At 44.8% G+C, this 17424-nt stretch overlaps 2 protein-coding genes across 4 annotated transcripts in view; one reads left to right on the forward strand and one right to left on the reverse strand.

Annotated features, from left to right (window-relative positions):
• Nucleotides 1-3292: 3292 nt before the first annotated feature.
• LOC101290337 (signal peptidase complex subunit 2-like) lies at nucleotides 3293-4581 on the reverse strand. The gene has a single exon (XM_033409201.2). The coding sequence runs from the start codon at nucleotides 4564-4566 to the stop codon at nucleotides 3880-3882; it is 687 nt and encodes a 228-aa protein (XP_033265092.1). The 5' UTR covers nucleotides 4567-4581; the 3' UTR covers nucleotides 3293-3879.
• The window catches only part of ENPP6 (ectonucleotide pyrophosphatase/phosphodiesterase 6), a 100275-nt gene continuing 87322 nt past the window's right edge, over nucleotides 4472-17424 (forward strand). The window contains exon 1 of one of the 3 annotated variants that reach the window (XM_049704171.1): nucleotides 4472-4602. Coding sequence is in view for 2 of the 3 variants with exons in the window: in XM_004281739.3 (XP_004281787.1) it covers nucleotides 7690-7930 (241 nt within the window). In the remaining variant the exon portion in view is untranslated. Of the gene's footprint in view, nucleotides 4603-7593; nucleotides 7931-17424 lie in introns of those variants that run through there. The other 2 variants (XM_004281739.3, XM_049704170.1) reach the window with 2 other exon arrangements.

Below are 17424 nucleotides of genomic sequence, written 5' to 3' on the forward strand. Positions count from 1 at the left end.
TTCTTGAAGACTGTTTAAAGTGTGCACAGATAAAACTACTTTGCTAGTAGGAACAAGTGGAATGATTGTTGTACGAATTTTCTTCGGTGCTGCCTTTTACTCTTTTTTACCTTTAATTCTAATACTTTGCGGAGTGTTCTTTCTCTCTTTTGTTTTGATTAATTACAGAAATATATTATGAAAAGATTATCACAATAAGGTTAGTTAACACCTCCATCACCTCACATAATTACCTTTTTTTGTGGGGATAACATTTAAGATCTACTCTCTTAACAACCTCCAAAAATATAATAGAGAATTGTTAATTACAGTCACCATACTGTACATTAGATCCCCGGAACTTATTTATCTTATAACTGGGAGTCTGTACCCTTAAACCAGCATCTCCTTAATTCCCCCACCCCCAGCCCCTGGCAACCATCACGCTACTCTGTTTCTATGATTTTGGTTTTTTAGATTCCACATATAAGTGAGAACATACAGTATTTGTCTTTCTGTGACTTACTTCGCTTAATGTGATGCCCTCAAGGTCTTTGTATGTCGTTGCAAATGGCACGATTTCCTTCTTTTTATGGGTAACATTCTATTGTATATACGTACCACATTTTCTTCATACTTTCACTCTTTAATAGACATTTAGGTTGTTTCCGTGTCTTGGCTATTGTGAATAATGCTGCAGTGAACATGGGGGTGCAGATATCTCTTTGAGACAGTGATTTAATTTCGTTCAGATATATACCCAGAATGGGATTGCTGGGCCATATGGTAGTTCTATTTTTCATTTTTTGAGGAACCACCATACTGTTTTCCATAATATTTGTACCAATTTAACATTCCCACCAACAGTGCACAAGGGTCCCCTTTTCTCCACATCCTTGCCAACACGTGTTATCGCTTGTCTTTTTTGGTAATAGCCATTTGAACAGGTCTCAGGTGACATGTCGTGGTTTTGAGTTTCATTTCCTTGATGGTTAGTGACATCGTACATCTTTTCATGTACCTGTTGGCCATTTGTATGTCGTCTTTGGAAAAATGACTGTTCAGGCCCTTTGCCCATTTTTAAATTGGATTGTTTGTTTTTTGCTATTGAAATGTTGAGCTCCTTATATATTGTGGATATTAACCCCTTATCAGATTGATGGTTTGTGAATATTTTCTCTCATTCTATGGGTTGCCTTTTTTTTTTTTTTTTTTTGGTACGCGGGCCTCTCACTGTTGTGGCCTCTCCCGTTGCGGAGCACAGGCTCCAGACGCGCAGGCTCAGCGCCCATGGCTCACGGGCGCAGCCGCTCTGCGGCATGTGGGATCTTCCCGAACCGGGCCACGAACCCACGTCCCCTGCATCGGCAGGCGGACTCTCAACCACTGCGCCACCAGGGAAGCCCTATAGGTTGCCTTTTCATTTGGTTGATTGTTTCTTTTGCTGTGCAGAAGCTTTTTAGTTTGATGTAGTCCACTTGTTTATTTTTGCTTTTGTTGTTTGTGCTTTCAGTGTCGTATCCAAGAAATTATCACCAACACCAATGTCAAGAAGCTTTTCCCCTATATTTTCTTCTAGGAGTTTTATGGGTTTGAGTCTTACATTTAAGTCTTCAATCCATTTCAAGTGAATTATTGCGAGTGGTGTAAGACAGGGGTGCAGTTTTATTCTTTTGTATAGGAAGACACAGTTTTCCTATCATAAATTGAAGAGGCTATTCTTTCCTCATTGAGTATTCTTGGCTCACTTGTCAAATGTCAGTTGATTACATAGTGTGGGTTAATTTCTGGGCTCTCAACTTTATTCCATTGGTCTGTGTGTCTGTTTTTATGCCACTACCATACTGTTTAGTTTACTATAGCTTTCAAATAAAATTTGAAATCAGGAAGTGTGATGCCTCTAGCTTTGTTCTACTTTCTCACGATTGCTTTGGCTATTCAGGATCTTTTATGGTTCCATATGAATGTTTTTCTTATTTCTGTGAAAAACGCCATTGAAATTTTGTTAGGGGTTTCATTGAATCTATAGCTAGCTTTGGATAGTATGGACTTGTTTTTTTTTTTGTTTGTTCGTTTTTTTGCGGTACACGGGCCTCTCACTGTTGTGGCCTCTACTGTTGCGCTCCGGACTCACAGGCCCAGCGGCCATGGCTCACAGGCCCAGCCGCTCCGCGGCATGTGGGATCTTCCCGGACCGGGGCACGAACCCGTGTCCCCTGCATCGGCAGGCGGACTCTCAACCATTGTGCCACCAGGGAAGCCCGATAGTATGGACATTTTAACAATATTAATTATTCTGATGTATGCACATAGTATATCATTCCATTTATTTGTGTCTTCAGTTTTTTCATCAACGTGTTGTGATTTTCAGTGTACAGATTTTTCACCTCCTTAGTTAAATTTATTCCTAAATAATTTATTATTTTTGATGCTATTATTGTATAAATGGATTGTTTTCTTTATTTCTTTCTCATATAATTCATTGCTAGTGTATAGAAAAGCAATTGGTTTTTGTACATTAATTTTGTATTCTGCAATTTTACTGAATTCATTTACTAGTTCTTTTTTTAAACTTTTTTTGGGGGGTTTAGGATTTTAGATATATGGTATCGTATCATCCGCATACAATTTTACTTTTCCTTTCCAACTTGGATGCCTTTTACTTCTTTTTCTTGCCTAATTGCTCTGGCTGGGAGTTCTAGCATTATGTTAAATAGGAGTAGTGAGAGTGGCATCCTTGTCTTGTTCCTGATCTTAGTGGAAAAGCTTTCCCATTTCGCTATTGAGTATGATGTTAGCTGTGGGTTTGTCATGTGCAGCCTTTATTATGTTGAGGTAGTTTACTTCTCTATTAGCTATGCCTCTTTGTAGTAATTTTTAGTGGTTGCTCTTGGCATTACAATAGGTATCCTTGTTACAATCTACTTAGAGTTACTATTTGATCACTTTAGATTTTATTCTTCACATCTGACTTTTCCCATTTCATAAATGAATAAAAAAGTCACAACAATTTAATTCCATTTAAACATTCTACTACTGTCTTTAAGCTACTGTTTTTTATATCTTTTAATTCTTCATAAGTTATAAATTTATACATCCTATCAGAGTGTTATTTTTTACTTTAAACAATTTTTTAGGACATTAAGAAAAGAAAAATATATACTTTTTTATGTTTATCCGTATATTCACCAATTCTAATACTCTTTATTCCCTTCCTGTAAATCTTAATTTTTATCTTGTATTATTTCCCTTCAACCTGAAGGACATTCTTTAGTATTTCTTTTTCTTTTTCTTTTTTTTTAAAAACTAAAAATGCCATTGGCTTCTTTAATTGGTTAAGAGCACAAAATGTAACAGGCAGAAAGTCTCTTTTAAACAAATTAAAAAGCTGTGGTTTTTTTTTCCCCCAATTCTCCCCAAGTTAGATATATACACACCCACAAAAATGGTGTGTGAAGGAAAACTGTCATACACAAGAAGTTGTATCCTGAATTAAGGGAAACAGCTGTTGAAATGGGAATTAACACAATAAAGTCATCAACAGGTTAACAATTTGAAAAATTGCGTCTTCAAATGCTGCATGGCACAAAGCTATACTATATAAAGTACTGCTAGGTATGAAGGCGGAAGTCTGTATGGTTTTTAGCAAAAATGCTTTTCCAGAAAAGCAAATCAAAACAATGCAATCAGCAGACCAAAGAGGCTACAGCTAGATAGCAGAGCTACAACTTCTCATATCTGAGCTAGAAAATTCTGTTTATACAGAATGGACTAAAATTTCAAGACAAAACGGACATGTTTTACATTTCTCACTTTATCCATATTAAGTTCTCTGTTTCTTTCTCCCTCACCCCTCAATTCAGCGTGATCCAGCCAAAAGATGGCTGCTTTTAGAAGTAGCTATTTTATTTTTCTTTCTGTGGCAAGACTGTCATGAAGCCTGGATATCTCAGGCTCATATGCATCCATGACCAGGGTCCCGTTGTGGTCAAAAAACTTAGCAGTGGACTTGGTGAACTCGGCTTCCCGTTGCTGCTTTGTTCTTCCACTGATGAAGGTCAGCTTCAGAGTGTGTTTGTCATCGAACCTTTTGAGACTGGACGACAGCTGCCAAATGTCATCAGGACCCACCCCTGTGGGATCTTTCCTGTGGGCCACGAGAAAGATGCTCTTCTCCTTATATGAGGTATAAATGGTCAGGATCCCCATCATCACAAAATAGGATATAACGCACAAAGCCAAAACAGGTTTGGACTCTGGAAAGGGGTGCGTATAATCCCAAATCAAAGCCACTATGGCGAAGAAACAGGAGATGGTACAGATGGTGAGGCGACCGTCAGTTAGACCAAAATTCTGCACATACGTGTACTTTTCCAGAAGTACCTTTTTGGCAGAATCATCCAAAGAATTTTTCACAGCTGATCCATCCCATTTGTCAAGTTTTACAGGCTTATCATCAATCTTCCACTTGTCCAGCAAGCCGCTGCGGCTACTGCCTGTCCCACAGCTGGAACCACTGCCAGCCCCACTACTGCCTCCGCCACCACCGGTGCTCCCTCCCTGAGCAGCCGCCGCCGCCACCACCATCTTGCTCGCTTCTGCCTGGTATTCCTTGTAGTACAGGTATGTTGGGGACTAATTGTCTCAGCTTTCATTTATCTGAAAATGTCTTTATTTAATCTTAATTTTAGATGAATATTATCCTGAATCTAGAACACGTTCTGTAGGATTTCAATTTTTTTAAATCTATTAAGATTCTAATTCCAAGGCCTGACCAGAGAGAAGGCAGGTGGGACACTTGCCATGGTCAGGCTTTAGGGCAAGAACTGTGAGGATCTAAGACTGCTGATTTCTAGGGAAGACAAGGGTTGACATGGGCCCACATGGGCTGCCCAAGATGTGATGGATTAGCAGGGTCAGTGAAGGCTGATGCTGGCTAACATGGGCTGACTTGGGTCACAACTTTTGAATTCTACTTGATTCTGGGAAGGATCTTAAAGCCTCTGTCACTTTCAGAGGGGAAAATTAAAGCATGGAAAGGCAGCAGCTGTCTCAGAATCACACAGTTGCAGAATGCCAGAACCCAGGCTCTAGAATCGTGTCTTCTTTCTCTAAGCCCAGGACTCCTTCCTTCCATCTCATCTGCCTCTCCATGGAGGTGAGGCAGCAGAGTGCTGACCCATCTGGACAGCACATTCCTGAGAGCTCATGCCTGTCCCTAGCAAGACCTGGAACAGCTTTCAGGACAAAGCTCGTTCCAAGTTCTGGAGGAAATTTTTCATGTTTCTGCATTATCCGGGTTAAACTCCTGTGGGCAGTGACCTTTAGAGCATTGTCAACCCTTGAAAAACAAGTGGCAAAAGGAGCACTTTTACATATTAGATGCTGATGACCACCCCCCACTGAGGACATCCAGATAACAGGCATACAAGGTCTCCGACCACAAGGCTTTGGGCACTTAATAATAACCACATTTTCTAATCTGTTGTCTTTCCTTGTTGGCTTTTAGCTTTTCTTTCCAACCTTTTCTAGGCCACAAGGCAGTATAAGACCAGGAGTCTGACTGTAGGCAGTGCTGGGATTTCCTTGGTTTGAATTCTATCCCATGTGTTTCTTTCTTTCTTCATATATTGGTATGTATATTAAAGATGCTTATTTACAGTAATTTATTGATCCAAAACTTTAGAGAAACTCTTTAAACATTATCATAAAACAATATAGTGCACAGGAGCAGTGCCCACACGCAGACGCACCACAGCGCTATCCATGGAGCCTTGGGGTCCTCTGGGGATCTGGGGACACTCTAATTTGGAGCTTGTTAGTTAAGGATTCCCCACCTCAACAACTGGGTAAGGCACTCAGGGAGCCGTATTTGGGGTTGGACCTCCCGCTAGAGGCGGAGGAAAGTGGATGCCCCTTTTATGTTCATCTTTAACATTTGGAGTCCTTAACCTCTCCCCAAGGGAGCTCAGGGGCCACCCCCAAGGCAGTTCATGTGGGTTTGCGTTATGATGCCATCTCCATAGTCCCCTACCCTGGACATACTCAGGGACTGACAGCGCATCTAGCTTTATCTGCTGCCTCGTCAGGCCCTCCTACCGGAGGAAATTCTTTCAGTGCGTGTGTGATGGTCACGGCCGGGGCAGCCCATCGGCTCGTCAGCATCAGCACCTTTCCCTTTGCTTTACTCCTTCCTTCCGTTTAGAATGACAGTACAACGTAACTCAAAGAGATAAGAATAACATTGTGTTTTCAAATTAAAAAAATATTAAGAATAAGCTGTCCTCTTTCTCTTATTTTTTTAATTGTAAAAAGCATTGCTTTTATTGGGAAAATGAAGTCTGATCCTTGTCTCAGCCAGCTGAGATGGGAATGGTAATTTGGCCAAGGTGTTTTTTTTTTTTTTTTCCCCAGCACAATGTAGAACGTGACCAGTGGTCTCATGTGAGGGCTTGACTCTAAATGCAATAGAACAGGATAAGAAGACAAGGCACAGGCAGAGGGCGGAGGTAGGGTGACAGCCACTGTAGAATTGATTAAGATCAGAGCGGCTGGTGTCTGACCGCCTTCAGTCCCTGTGAAGCTTTGCCCAGGGCCTTGCAAGTTTCACCAGGATCCAAGCAACGTTACAATGCTGATAATAGTTAGCATTTGTTAAGGACTTGCTATGGGCCATACACATTTTATAAGCCTTTATACTTAATTTTCTGCCAAATGAAAGACCCAGCCTAGGGAACCGCAGCCATCTGGACTTAGTGCTTTGTCTCCTGACCCACCTGTGTTTGCTGCCCTTACCGACCTCCCGGTCGGCCTCCCAGTCCCTCCTCTGCCTGGTCCTTCCTGGCATGAAGCCTCCTGGTTATCTCTAGCTGTGCTTGTCCATCTCAAACTCTCGTCCTCCAGCTCTCTGTCTGATTGCTGCCCTCTTGGGCAGTGCTACCTCAGACCAATCTGCCATGATGACCCCCAAGTCTGTTGTTCAGTTGTGGAACTTTCTGGCTCTATGGCTCTGCTGAGAGGCATCGCCTCCTACAGCTGGGTTTGGACACGGGCAACTTGAAAAGTAAAACAATAAGCGCTGTATAGAGATGCATACGAAAAGAAGAAGTGGCTGAGACATAGACAAATAATTTGTTTTTAAATGCTATGAAGATGGAGGCCCTGCTGAAAAGTCCACAGATATGCCCAAGATGAATTTTATGGTCTCTTGTTTACATCCCGAGTTAAGAGGTTTGCGTTACTAAATTGTAAGCGAAAAAGTCAGTGAGAGAGGTTAAATTGGGCAGAGGTGTGGGATGGCAGCAAACCAAGAGATCACCCTTTTCCTTGCCTCCTCGTTTGGTTAGCCCAACTGCAAAGTTAGTGCTAACTTCTGTCATCTTCTCAAATTCCACCTCTCTGTGGGCGCTTGTATTTCTGGAACATTCGGCCCACATAATAAGGTTGCACTCTCTCCCCTGGTGTTAATTCTGGGTTGTTTGGGAACCTGGCTTCTCCGAAGGGGTCGATCTCCGGACTTTCTAGTAAAGGGTGAGCATAGATGTTTTTAAAAGGGGGTGCTGTACCTTTAAATTCTGAAAGTGAACTTGGCTCAGGAAGGCCAGCAGTCAAGGTCCAGCCCCTAGAAGAGAGAATAGCTACAGATTCTCCATCCTCAGTCTCTGCAAAGGGACGGCTGTGCCAGCCGTGCTCAGGCAGGCTCCTGGCAGCATGGCAGAGAAGCTCGGGGCGCTCCTGCTGGCCCTTGTTCTCAGCCTGGCACAGCCAGCCCCGGCCCGCCGGAAGCTCCTGGTGTTTCTGCTGGATGGTTTTCGCTCTGACTACATCAGTGATGAGGTCCTGGAGTCCTTGCCTGGTTTCAGGGAGATTGTGAGCAGGGGGGTGAAAGCGGATTACTTGACCCCAGACTTTCCCAGTCTCTCGTACCCCAATTACTACAGCCTAATGACTGGTGAGTACCGTGTCCTCCTCCGGGCGGGGAGGGGTGGGCTGGAGTCCAACAGTAGCAGTGAGCTCCTGGCATTAGAGTCTCATGGAAATGCTCAGGTTTCCCTCATCCTTTGGGACCCCAGAGATAGACAGGAAGTGTGTGTTCTTGGCTGAGATTTTTTTTTTCATGGGTGTGTTGTTTTCCAAAAGTTATTCCCAGGACCTGTTTTGGATTCTCAGTGTGGAGAACAGAGAACTACATGAATAGATGATTGTTAAAGTGGTTATTTGTTTTACAAATAAAAAATTCTGGCCTACTCCGTATTTTCTAAGTTCAAATTTAAAAAGTCAACAGGTCTTCATTTGTATCAAATTCCTTCTGTCCCCTTTGCCCTGCAGTCATCTGTCATCCTGGAGCTGTTCTGGCTTGTTTGTCAATGTGCTAGATTATGAAAGTTACATGTGGGATTCCTGGAGGACTCGGAGGGAGTTTTCAGGTCATATCCTGAAGTATTACTTAGCAATGCTACTTGCTCCTTCTTTTGCCCTTTGGGGCCAGGTAAAATGACACGGAGAAGAAAAAATTGATGTGTAGTTCAGATTCCCATTTTTAACTTCTAGCATCTGTTAACAAAACAAAATCCAACCCCCCAGCTAACCCAGACTGTGCCTGGGTTTGGAAAAGCAGACTTCTGCCTAAAAATGACCTCCATCTGGGATTGCTAGCACGCCAAATGTGATTCCACGAATTTGATCCTCTATCTGTGCTCACACAGTGAGACTCCTAGCTTCCGGTTTGTTTATCAGCTAACCTTTGTAAGGGCCAGCGAGAGGCGCTCAGAAGGAATTTAGCAAGCTGTCCAGGGAGGCTGGTAAGAATGCACTGCTATTAATGCTCATGTAGGACTTAGCTATGTGCTCTGAGCGCAGGGAAAACTGTAAATTCTGTTAACAGGAAGGGGATGAGAACTCTTGTATCTCATTATGGATCTTCACAGGACAGCAAAGCCCAAGGATCCTGGAAAGACAAATTGCTATCTCTGACTTCATACGTGGATACTGTATGCATGTGTACATAAAAATGCCATAAAATTAATGGGGAAAGAGATTTTGGAGAATCAGAAATAAAGGCATGGAGAGCAAAAAAAAAAAAAAAAAAGGCCAGACGGCACACAGCAAGGAATTTATCTGCTCATTTTCAAAAATCTCCCCCAACAGACAAACAATCAGCATCTCTCAGATAAAGAAGATGAACAAAAGTCTCCTCGTCCTCCCTTGGCACGGATCTGCCCTTGCAGGGAAGCCGTTTGCGGGCCGCACATAGAGGTTATTGTGTGTCACAGGCCGACTTCAGCACTGTCCGGGGAGTTTCACACCTGCAGCCACCCCGGCACCAGTTGTCTCTCAGAGCCCTGCTGCGAGGCTCGATTCACAGACTGCCACGTGCACTTTTCTCAGTCTCAGTGGAAGAGGAACAAAATCCGTTTTAGCAAGTCAGACTCCAGCAAGCAAAAAGGGACCATTACGGTCTCCACGGAGAAACGCAGCCAGTGACTCGGCCCTTTGTCTGTCAGATCCATGTTCCTGATATCAGCACAAGGACTAATTTGCACAAAGCCTTAGTCACGCAGACACTGTCTTGTCAGGCTGTGGGTATTTTCTCTGGTCTAGGCACGACAGAAGGGCCCTTCTCGTGGTGGGGCAGTGCAGGCCCCGTGAATGTTTGACAAAGATCTTACCTTTACTTTCAAACTGAGTCTAGCCCGAGAAAGCCACAGGCTCTGCATACGGCTTACGCCCTTAGAGGTTTTGATGGTAAAATGTAGGATCTGACTTGAAAGCTCGCTTGGTGCTTAAGTTGGCTTTTTCGCTTTGATAGAAGCAATGTTGTATATAGGATGTGTCCAGCAAGACTCATGTTCATGTGCCAGTGTCTTTGGGTGTGACTTGTATCTACTGAGTGGACGTAAAGGCTTGGAGTGGGATTGTGGGCTGGGGTGGCCTGGCCATCAGGTTGCTGCCACCTCCACTGCCCTGGAACTGACTCAGCGTGAAATCTAGACTATTTCCCCCAATATCTATGCTTCTTTTTCCACCTGATGTTGAAAAATTCCTCGTTTTTTCATATAAGGAAGGATCTATCCATTGGGAATAGTAGTTAAACATATGGTTTGAGCATATGAACATTTTGTGAACCAACGAAAGAATCATGCTAGATCCTTTCGGTACTAAAAGGTATGCTGTCTTAAGGTTCCTCAGAATTTATAAGACAGACTGTGATCTCAATTCCTTACATGAATTATTGCCCATAAGCCATAAAGCCCTTGGTGTTCTTCTCTTTTCATAATGAGGAATGAAGGGTTATTAGAAAGAACTTGGCCTGGGAGCTGGGAGAACTTGGTTGGAGTCCTTGCAGGGTCGGGATGGGCAAGCCATCGCACTGCCCTGAACCTCAGTTTCCTCAGCTTCTGGGTCCTAATCCGGCCAGAATCTCAGGTGTTGCCAGAAGCAGACATGAAATTAGAAAAAGTTAGGACTGGCACCTCTTGGGAGGCCTACGTATTAGAAATTAAGCACATGACTGATCTTTAGAGAGGAGAATTCCATGGGAAGCCACGTGGATGGTGATGGGCAATGAACAGTCACAGGATTTGTGAGGAACCTTGGAAATCATCTAGCCCAATCATTGACATGAAGCCACTGTGACTGATTTTTTTTTCCTTCAAAATGTGTTTGCATCAGGACAGATGTGAACACAATTCCAATAGTGATCAAGAAGATCCATCAGGGGAATTCCCTGGCGGTCCAGTGGTTAGGACTCCACGCTTTCACTGACCAGGGCCTGGGTTCAGTCCCTGGTCGGGGAACTAAGATCCCACAAGCTGTGCGGCCTGGCACCCCGCCCCCCTGCAAAAAAGAAAATCCATCAGACAATTGATTACTGGGAACACATAGAATCTTAAAACAGGGCCATTCACCCAGGGAGCCTACATTCAAGTTGAGCAGGAAAGACACATCATATACCTACTAATATCCCAAATGAGTAGCAAGGGCCGAATGGTGTCCCTCCAAAATTCATGTGTTGAAATCCCAACCCCCAGTACATCAGAATGTAACCATATTTAAGGACATGGTGTTTAAAGAGGTGATTAAGTTAAATGATGCTGTTAGAGTGGGGCCCTACTCCGCTATGGCTGATGCTCTTTTAAGAAGAGGAAGAGACATCGGGGATCAACGTTCACAGAGAAGAGACCTCATGAGGACAGTGTGAAGGCTGCCACCTGCAAGCCAAGGAGAGAGGTCTCACCAGAAACCAGACCTGCCGACTCCTTGATCTCAGATTTCCAGCCTCCAGAACTGCAAGACACCAGTTTCTGTTGTTGGGCCACTCAGTCGGTGGTACTTTGTTAGGGCAGCCCTAGCAGACTGCTACACAAAGGACCAATGGGTAGTTTCCTAATACGCTGTGCAAGACCAGAAGAGAGGAGGATTTTCTTCCAGTCAGAGTAGCGTGTGAGAGCATTCTGAAGGCTGGAATAAACAGCCCCAGGCGTGGCGTTTATCATAATATCTTACTTGATGCATAAGCTCTTTGTCTGAAGAGCTGTCTGTAGATCAACTTAATTTTAGTTAAAATATAACCACAGTGTAACTTCTATGGGGAAGCTTTCTGTTTTAATCTTATTAATTAATTTGTTTATTTTTCGCTGTGTTGGGTCTTCGTTTCTGTGCGAGGGCTCTCTCTAGTTGCGGCGAGCGGGGGCCACCCTTCATCGCGGTGCGCGGGCCTCTCACTGTCGCGGGCTCTCTTGTTGCCAAGCACAGGCTCCAGAAGCGCAGGCTCAGTAGTTGTGGCTCACGGGCCCAGTTGCTCCGCGGCATGTGGGATCTTCCCAGACCAGGGCTCGAACCCGTGTCCCCTGCATTGGCAGGCAGATTCTTAACCACCTCGCCACCAAGGAAGCCCTGTTTTAATCTTTTTTTTTTTTTTTTTTTTTTTTTTTTTTTGCTGTATGCGGGCCTCTCACTGTTGTGGCCTCTCCTGTTGCAGAGCACGGGCTCCGGACGCGCAGGCTCAGTGGCCATGGCTCACGGGCCCAGCCGCTCCGTGGCATGTGGGATCTTCCCAGACCGGGGCACGAACCCGTGTCCCCTACATCGGCAGGCAGACTCTGAACCACTGCGCCACCAAGGAAGCCCTGTTTTAATCTTTAACTGTGGATCTTTTTGTAAAATTATTCTCTTTGAGGTAAATCCCCATTTGATTTAAGTAAAGTTTAACATAACATCCACGGACAAAAAGCAGTGATTTGTTCAATGCAGATCACGCATAAGAGAAAACATTGGGTGTGTTTTGAGGCAGCATGAGGTAGCATCATTTTGCCAAAGCCAATGGCAACAGTTGTTTGTAACTCTTGAGCACTTCTGATTAAGTGTTTGTGGAAGGTGGCCCAGAAATGTCCTGAGTAACAGGGAAGCTGGTCTAGAATTTAATCTTCCTGAACATAATCTGCCAGGAGATGAACATATCCTGAGTTGTTTGCTATACAGTGTGTTATTATCATGTTAACATTTAGAAGCTGGTAAATGAAGTGCAGGGAGACTGCGTGCTTCACTGCAGACACCTAAGAACCTCAGTAGCAGGGCTGAGGTTGGAGGGCAGGCCTCGGAGGCCAATTCTCACACAGCAACCAGCAGGGCCCCAACCCGAGTCCTGGCGTGCCCAGAAGGTTTTGTGTATGACCTGGGACCCAGGACAGAGGTCTCCTTATGACCAGTCCGGGAAGCAGCCAGAGCCTGGATGAAGACACTTGATTAATCCTCTGGTGGAATCAAAGCAAAACCAAGGGCGTTAACTGCTTAGAATTAGTATCTGTGCCGATGGCAGTCCTGACCGCCCTCCTAGAAATGACACGTGAAGCAAATTCTTCCCAGATATCAAGGCCTCACATTCTGGAGTGAGGGATTGCCGGGTAAGGCAAGCTTTCCCTTGCCTTTAAGAAAATAGCCGATTTAAATTAAAACCGGCTGTCACTTGGACCAAAGGAAATCAATGCAGAAAGTACTCGAGAAATCATGTTTTGAAAAAAAGCCCACATCGTCAGCCTTCTGGAGAGTTCAGTTTCACTTGTGGCGGCCTCTGCACGCCCACAGCACAAGCAGCATGGACACGGCCCCTCTCCAGGGCACCCTGGCCTCTCCTCCCCCTGGATCAGCATCTGCTCGGGGCTGTTCAGCCCAGGGCTTGGCTTCCTTGGAGTTAGATGCCTCTGTCTGGGGTGCCCACTGCTCCCCGCTTACTCTCTCTCCTGCAAAACCCTGTCATGCTTTGGTTTTCAGCAGCGGCCTCCTGGTCATCAAGGGTCAGTCCTCTGCTTTGATGGCCTCCTTCCTGATAGCGCCCTCAGTTCCAGGACGCCCTCCTCTCTCTGTTTCCTCCTATCTCACTGATTCCTCCGGTCCCTTCTGTCGGCCCCTCCCCATCTTCCTCACCACCTTTTCTCCCGCAGCTGAGTCGGCTCTGCTTTCAGGATGGATCGCAGAGCCTCTGCTTCTCCTGCCTCCATCCCTGGGGCCCTGACCAGAGGGCGCACCCTCGGGAGCCTAGAGCTTCCCAGCAGCTCCTGGTGCCCCACCCTCTCTGCCCTACAGTTTGTCTCATATGCGTACCAGACTAGTCCTCTTAAAACACATGCCCGATGGTGTCACTCCTCTGTTCAGATGCTCCAGTAGATTCAGGCTCTTACAGAACTGGCCCCAGGTCACCCAGCCCTTTCCAGCCTCATTCCCCACCATTTCTTCCCTTTTTTCCTCACCTGTTCCAGGCAGGTGGCCATCCCAGGACACCTGAACTTGCTGTTCCTTCTGTCTGGAATGCTTTTCCCCAGAAAGACCCAAAGTTTGAGGGATCTTAGTTCCCTGACCAGGGATTGAACCCGCGCCCTCGGCAGTAAAAGCACCAAGTCCTAACCACTGGACCGCCAGGGAATTCTTGCTCTGTTGCTTTTTTTAGATCTCTTCCCCAAAGTCACTGCAGTGGATACTCCTTCCCTGGCCACCCTCTCTTCACTTGTCATGCTCTGTCTTCAAACAAAATTTATCCTAGTGAAGAAGCATTATAATAATGATCAAAGCGTTCAGAGTTTCAGGGAACTTGATTATTATTTTGATTTTAGATACTACTAAACTAGCAGGCAGAGGAAAAGACTGAAATTATGCTTTGCCTTGTGAAAGCAATGAACAGATATTTAGGTGAACCGATTACCATTTATGCCTAATAATCTTATATAACCTCAAAGCATGTCTATCAGTTTTGTTTTACATTTTGACTATAAGGTCAGGGGCTGCAAGAGGGCTGAAAGGAGAGTCACCCATGAGGAGGGTGCTGGGCCTCAAGGGCCTGGGGTGTAGGGGGTACAGCAATACACTAGTCATCAGCATAGCCCTAAACAGAGCCTAACTCCAGCCAAGACTGCCGAAGCCAAGGAGGCGGAGGCATCAGTGAAGCACGGACGAGGCGAATGGTTCAGAACCGTGAGAACAACTGTGAGAGGGCAGCGAAGGCCACGTTTTGTGTGGTCTTGGCTGTGAGGCCCGGGGATGGGTCTGGCGACTTAAAGGGTCAGACGGTCTTGTGCTCTCGGTCTCCACTCCACATTGCTTAAGGCTCATGAGAGGCTCCTTAGATATTTGAAAACAGGAAATGGTTTATGGGCTGAATCGTGTCTTCCTTGTCCAACACACAAATGTGTATCTTGAAGTCCTCTCCCCCAGTGCCTCAGAATGTGACTGCATTTGGAGATAGGGTCTTTAAAATGGCAATTAAGTTAAATGGAGCTGTTAGGGTGGGCTCTAATGCAACATAGCTGATGTCCTGATAAGAAGAGGAGATTAGGACACAGATGGGCACCAAAGGAAAACCACATGCAGACACAGGGAGAAGGTGGCCATCTACAAAGCCAACGAGAGAGGGCTGTAGAAAAGACCAACCCTGATGACGCCTTGATTTTGGACTTCTAGCCCCCAGAATTGTGAAAAATAAAGTTCTGTTGTTCAAGTCACCTGGTCCGTGGTACTTTGTTACGACAGCTCTTGGAAACTAACACAGGCAGGATGGGGGCCACGGGGCAGCCGATGGAAGAATGAAGCCTTCTTTAGCCACACCACTTCCACCCCCAGACCTACTTCCTGAGAATTCCTGATGGTTTATGCCCTGAAATTGAGGTGGTCACGGTGTTTGGTTTCCTAGGGCTGCTGTAACAAATTACCACAAATGTGGTGACCTAAAATAATAGAAATTATTCCTTCATAGTTCTGGAAGCCAGTCGTCTGAACTCAAGGTGCCAGCAGGGCCACGCTCCCTCTGAAGGCTCTAGGGCAGCATCTGTTCCATGCCATTCTCTCAGCTTTCTTGCATTGCCAGCAGTCCTTGGTATTTTTGGTTTGTAGATTGCATCGAAGTGTCACTCCAGTCTCTGCCTTCACTGTCATGGCGTTCTCCCTGTGTGTCCCTTCTTATAAGGACACCAGTCATATGGGATTAGGGATTAGGGCCCGTCCTCGTGACCTCATCTTAACTTGATTACATCTGCAAAGACCTTGTGTCTAAATAAGGTCTCACTCACAGGTGCTGAGGGACAGAACTTCAACATAACTCTTTAGAGAACACAGTTCAACCCACAGTACATGGTATAGTGGAAAGAGCTATGGATTTGCTGCCAAAGATCTAATTTCATCCATTCTCTCACTTTCTGACTTGCAGGATTTGAAGTGCTTTTGAGTTTTAATATTATTTAGCAGTAGAATGGAGAAAGTAAAACTTACCCAATAGGCTTGTTGTGAGGACAGAATGAGAAACTGTGTGTAAAACCACCGTTATAAAAATTGTACATCTTACCCACTTGACCAATAAGATTAGGCTAAGTCATGTTGCAGTGACAAGCTCTGTCAGAGGCTTGCCACAACTAAGATTTTTTTTTTTCACTCATGTGCATGGACTTTAAGGATTAACTGCCCCATTTCCTCTTCATTTTGAGACACAGGCTGAAAAAGCCACTTCTAAATGAGACGTGCTTCTTGCATGGCAGAGGGAAAAGGGAAAATGGCGAACAGTGTAATGATGTTTAAAAGTTCTGCTCAGAGGTGGCACAAGTCACATCTACTCCCGTTTCATTGGCCAAAGCAAATCATATCACCAAGCTTGATGCCAATAGTTCAGGATATATAATCCTCACATAGAGGTGGCGGGAATATATTTAACTTTTATGCGCTGAATGGATATTAGGTGCATTTTATAAGAAACTCGTAGGCATTAATTTAAACAAATGGCATAGAGATTAAGTGTCTGCAACTCAGGGAGACAGGTCTTATTGGGAGTTATAATGGTCTTGAACAGTTCCATGGAAAAGGTGGATCTAGGAATAAACATTGAAAGATGACTGGAAAGATTTTTAGTGGAGATAAATTTAGGGCCAGATCTTAAAAAAAAAAATCTATAAAGACTCTGATGAGGGACATGGCACAAGTACAGTCAGAGAAATAGTCAGAGACACATTAACAAGACAGAGGGAAGGGTGCTAAACCCATTCACCATCCCCGGTACAGGGTAGAGGGTTAGAGAGAGAGAGGTGAATTTGTTTTATAAAAAGAGAAAAAAGGCATGCAATTGATAGAAGGCTTTGAAGGCTAAATTGAAGATAATTCAGTAGGCTCCGCCTTTCCTTTTTTTCTACTTCAAACGTTGGAGCATCTATTCTTTCTGATGGGCTATAAGTGAAGAGTTGAATTTGAGGAGCGCCCTCGAGGCAGAACTTGCTGATTGGGTAGTGAGTGAACATGGAAGAGCTGAAAAGAAGGGAACCTGAATCAATTCCAAGCCTACAAGAAATTCAGAAGTCTGGGGCTCCTATGAGCAAAGATGGGAAAGTTTGGACGGCTGTTTATTTGACGAAGTAAATTTTCATCAGAATAGATTTCAGGTTGGATTAGGATATTCACCTGAAGTTGGCCCTTGAGGGGATCAGAGACAACCTCTTAAAGGAGAGTTCCAGAAACATGTAGAATAATCATGGGGGTCAAGGAGAGAAATTTCTCCTGTGGGTTCCAGTGGACCCCAGTATATGGACTTCTTTTCTCTCTGCTTGCCCCACGGCTGGTAGAGGACATTTCTCACAAACACACAATTAAATCTGTCTCCTCATCTGCATGAACTCTTGCCTCAATTTTGTCACTTACTTCCCAGAGATTTCACGTTTCCACTTAAAGCTATGGTGCGTGTCATGGGTCCTGAGTAAGCCGCCTGCAGAAAGCGGCTGGGTGTGTGAGGTGTCGGGCGACAGAAGCCGTGAGGGCCACTCACCGGCTCAAGCCCGGAGAAAAAAGCGCGTTCCAAGAATTTACGAAAATAATCTCTCCTGGCATGTCATTATTTCAGCTCTCGCCATCAGACCTCTCGACATTGAAGGGCCACTTTTCAAAAAGTATGTTTCTCTTGGCTTCCACGGTGATGGCAGGGTG

The sequence above is a fragment of the Orcinus orca genome, chromosome 21, assembly GCF_937001465.1.
Source record: "Orcinus orca chromosome 21, mOrcOrc1.1, whole genome shotgun sequence".
In the NCBI taxonomy this organism is placed as follows: domain Eukaryota; kingdom Metazoa; phylum Chordata; class Mammalia; order Artiodactyla; family Delphinidae; genus Orcinus; species Orcinus orca.

Bases quoted from the DNA above. Each gene is read 5' to 3' on its own strand.
- LOC101290337 (XM_033409201.2), bottom strand. From the start codon at position 4,566: ATGGTGGTGGCGGCGGCGGCTGCTCAGGGAGGGAGCACCGGTGGTGGC.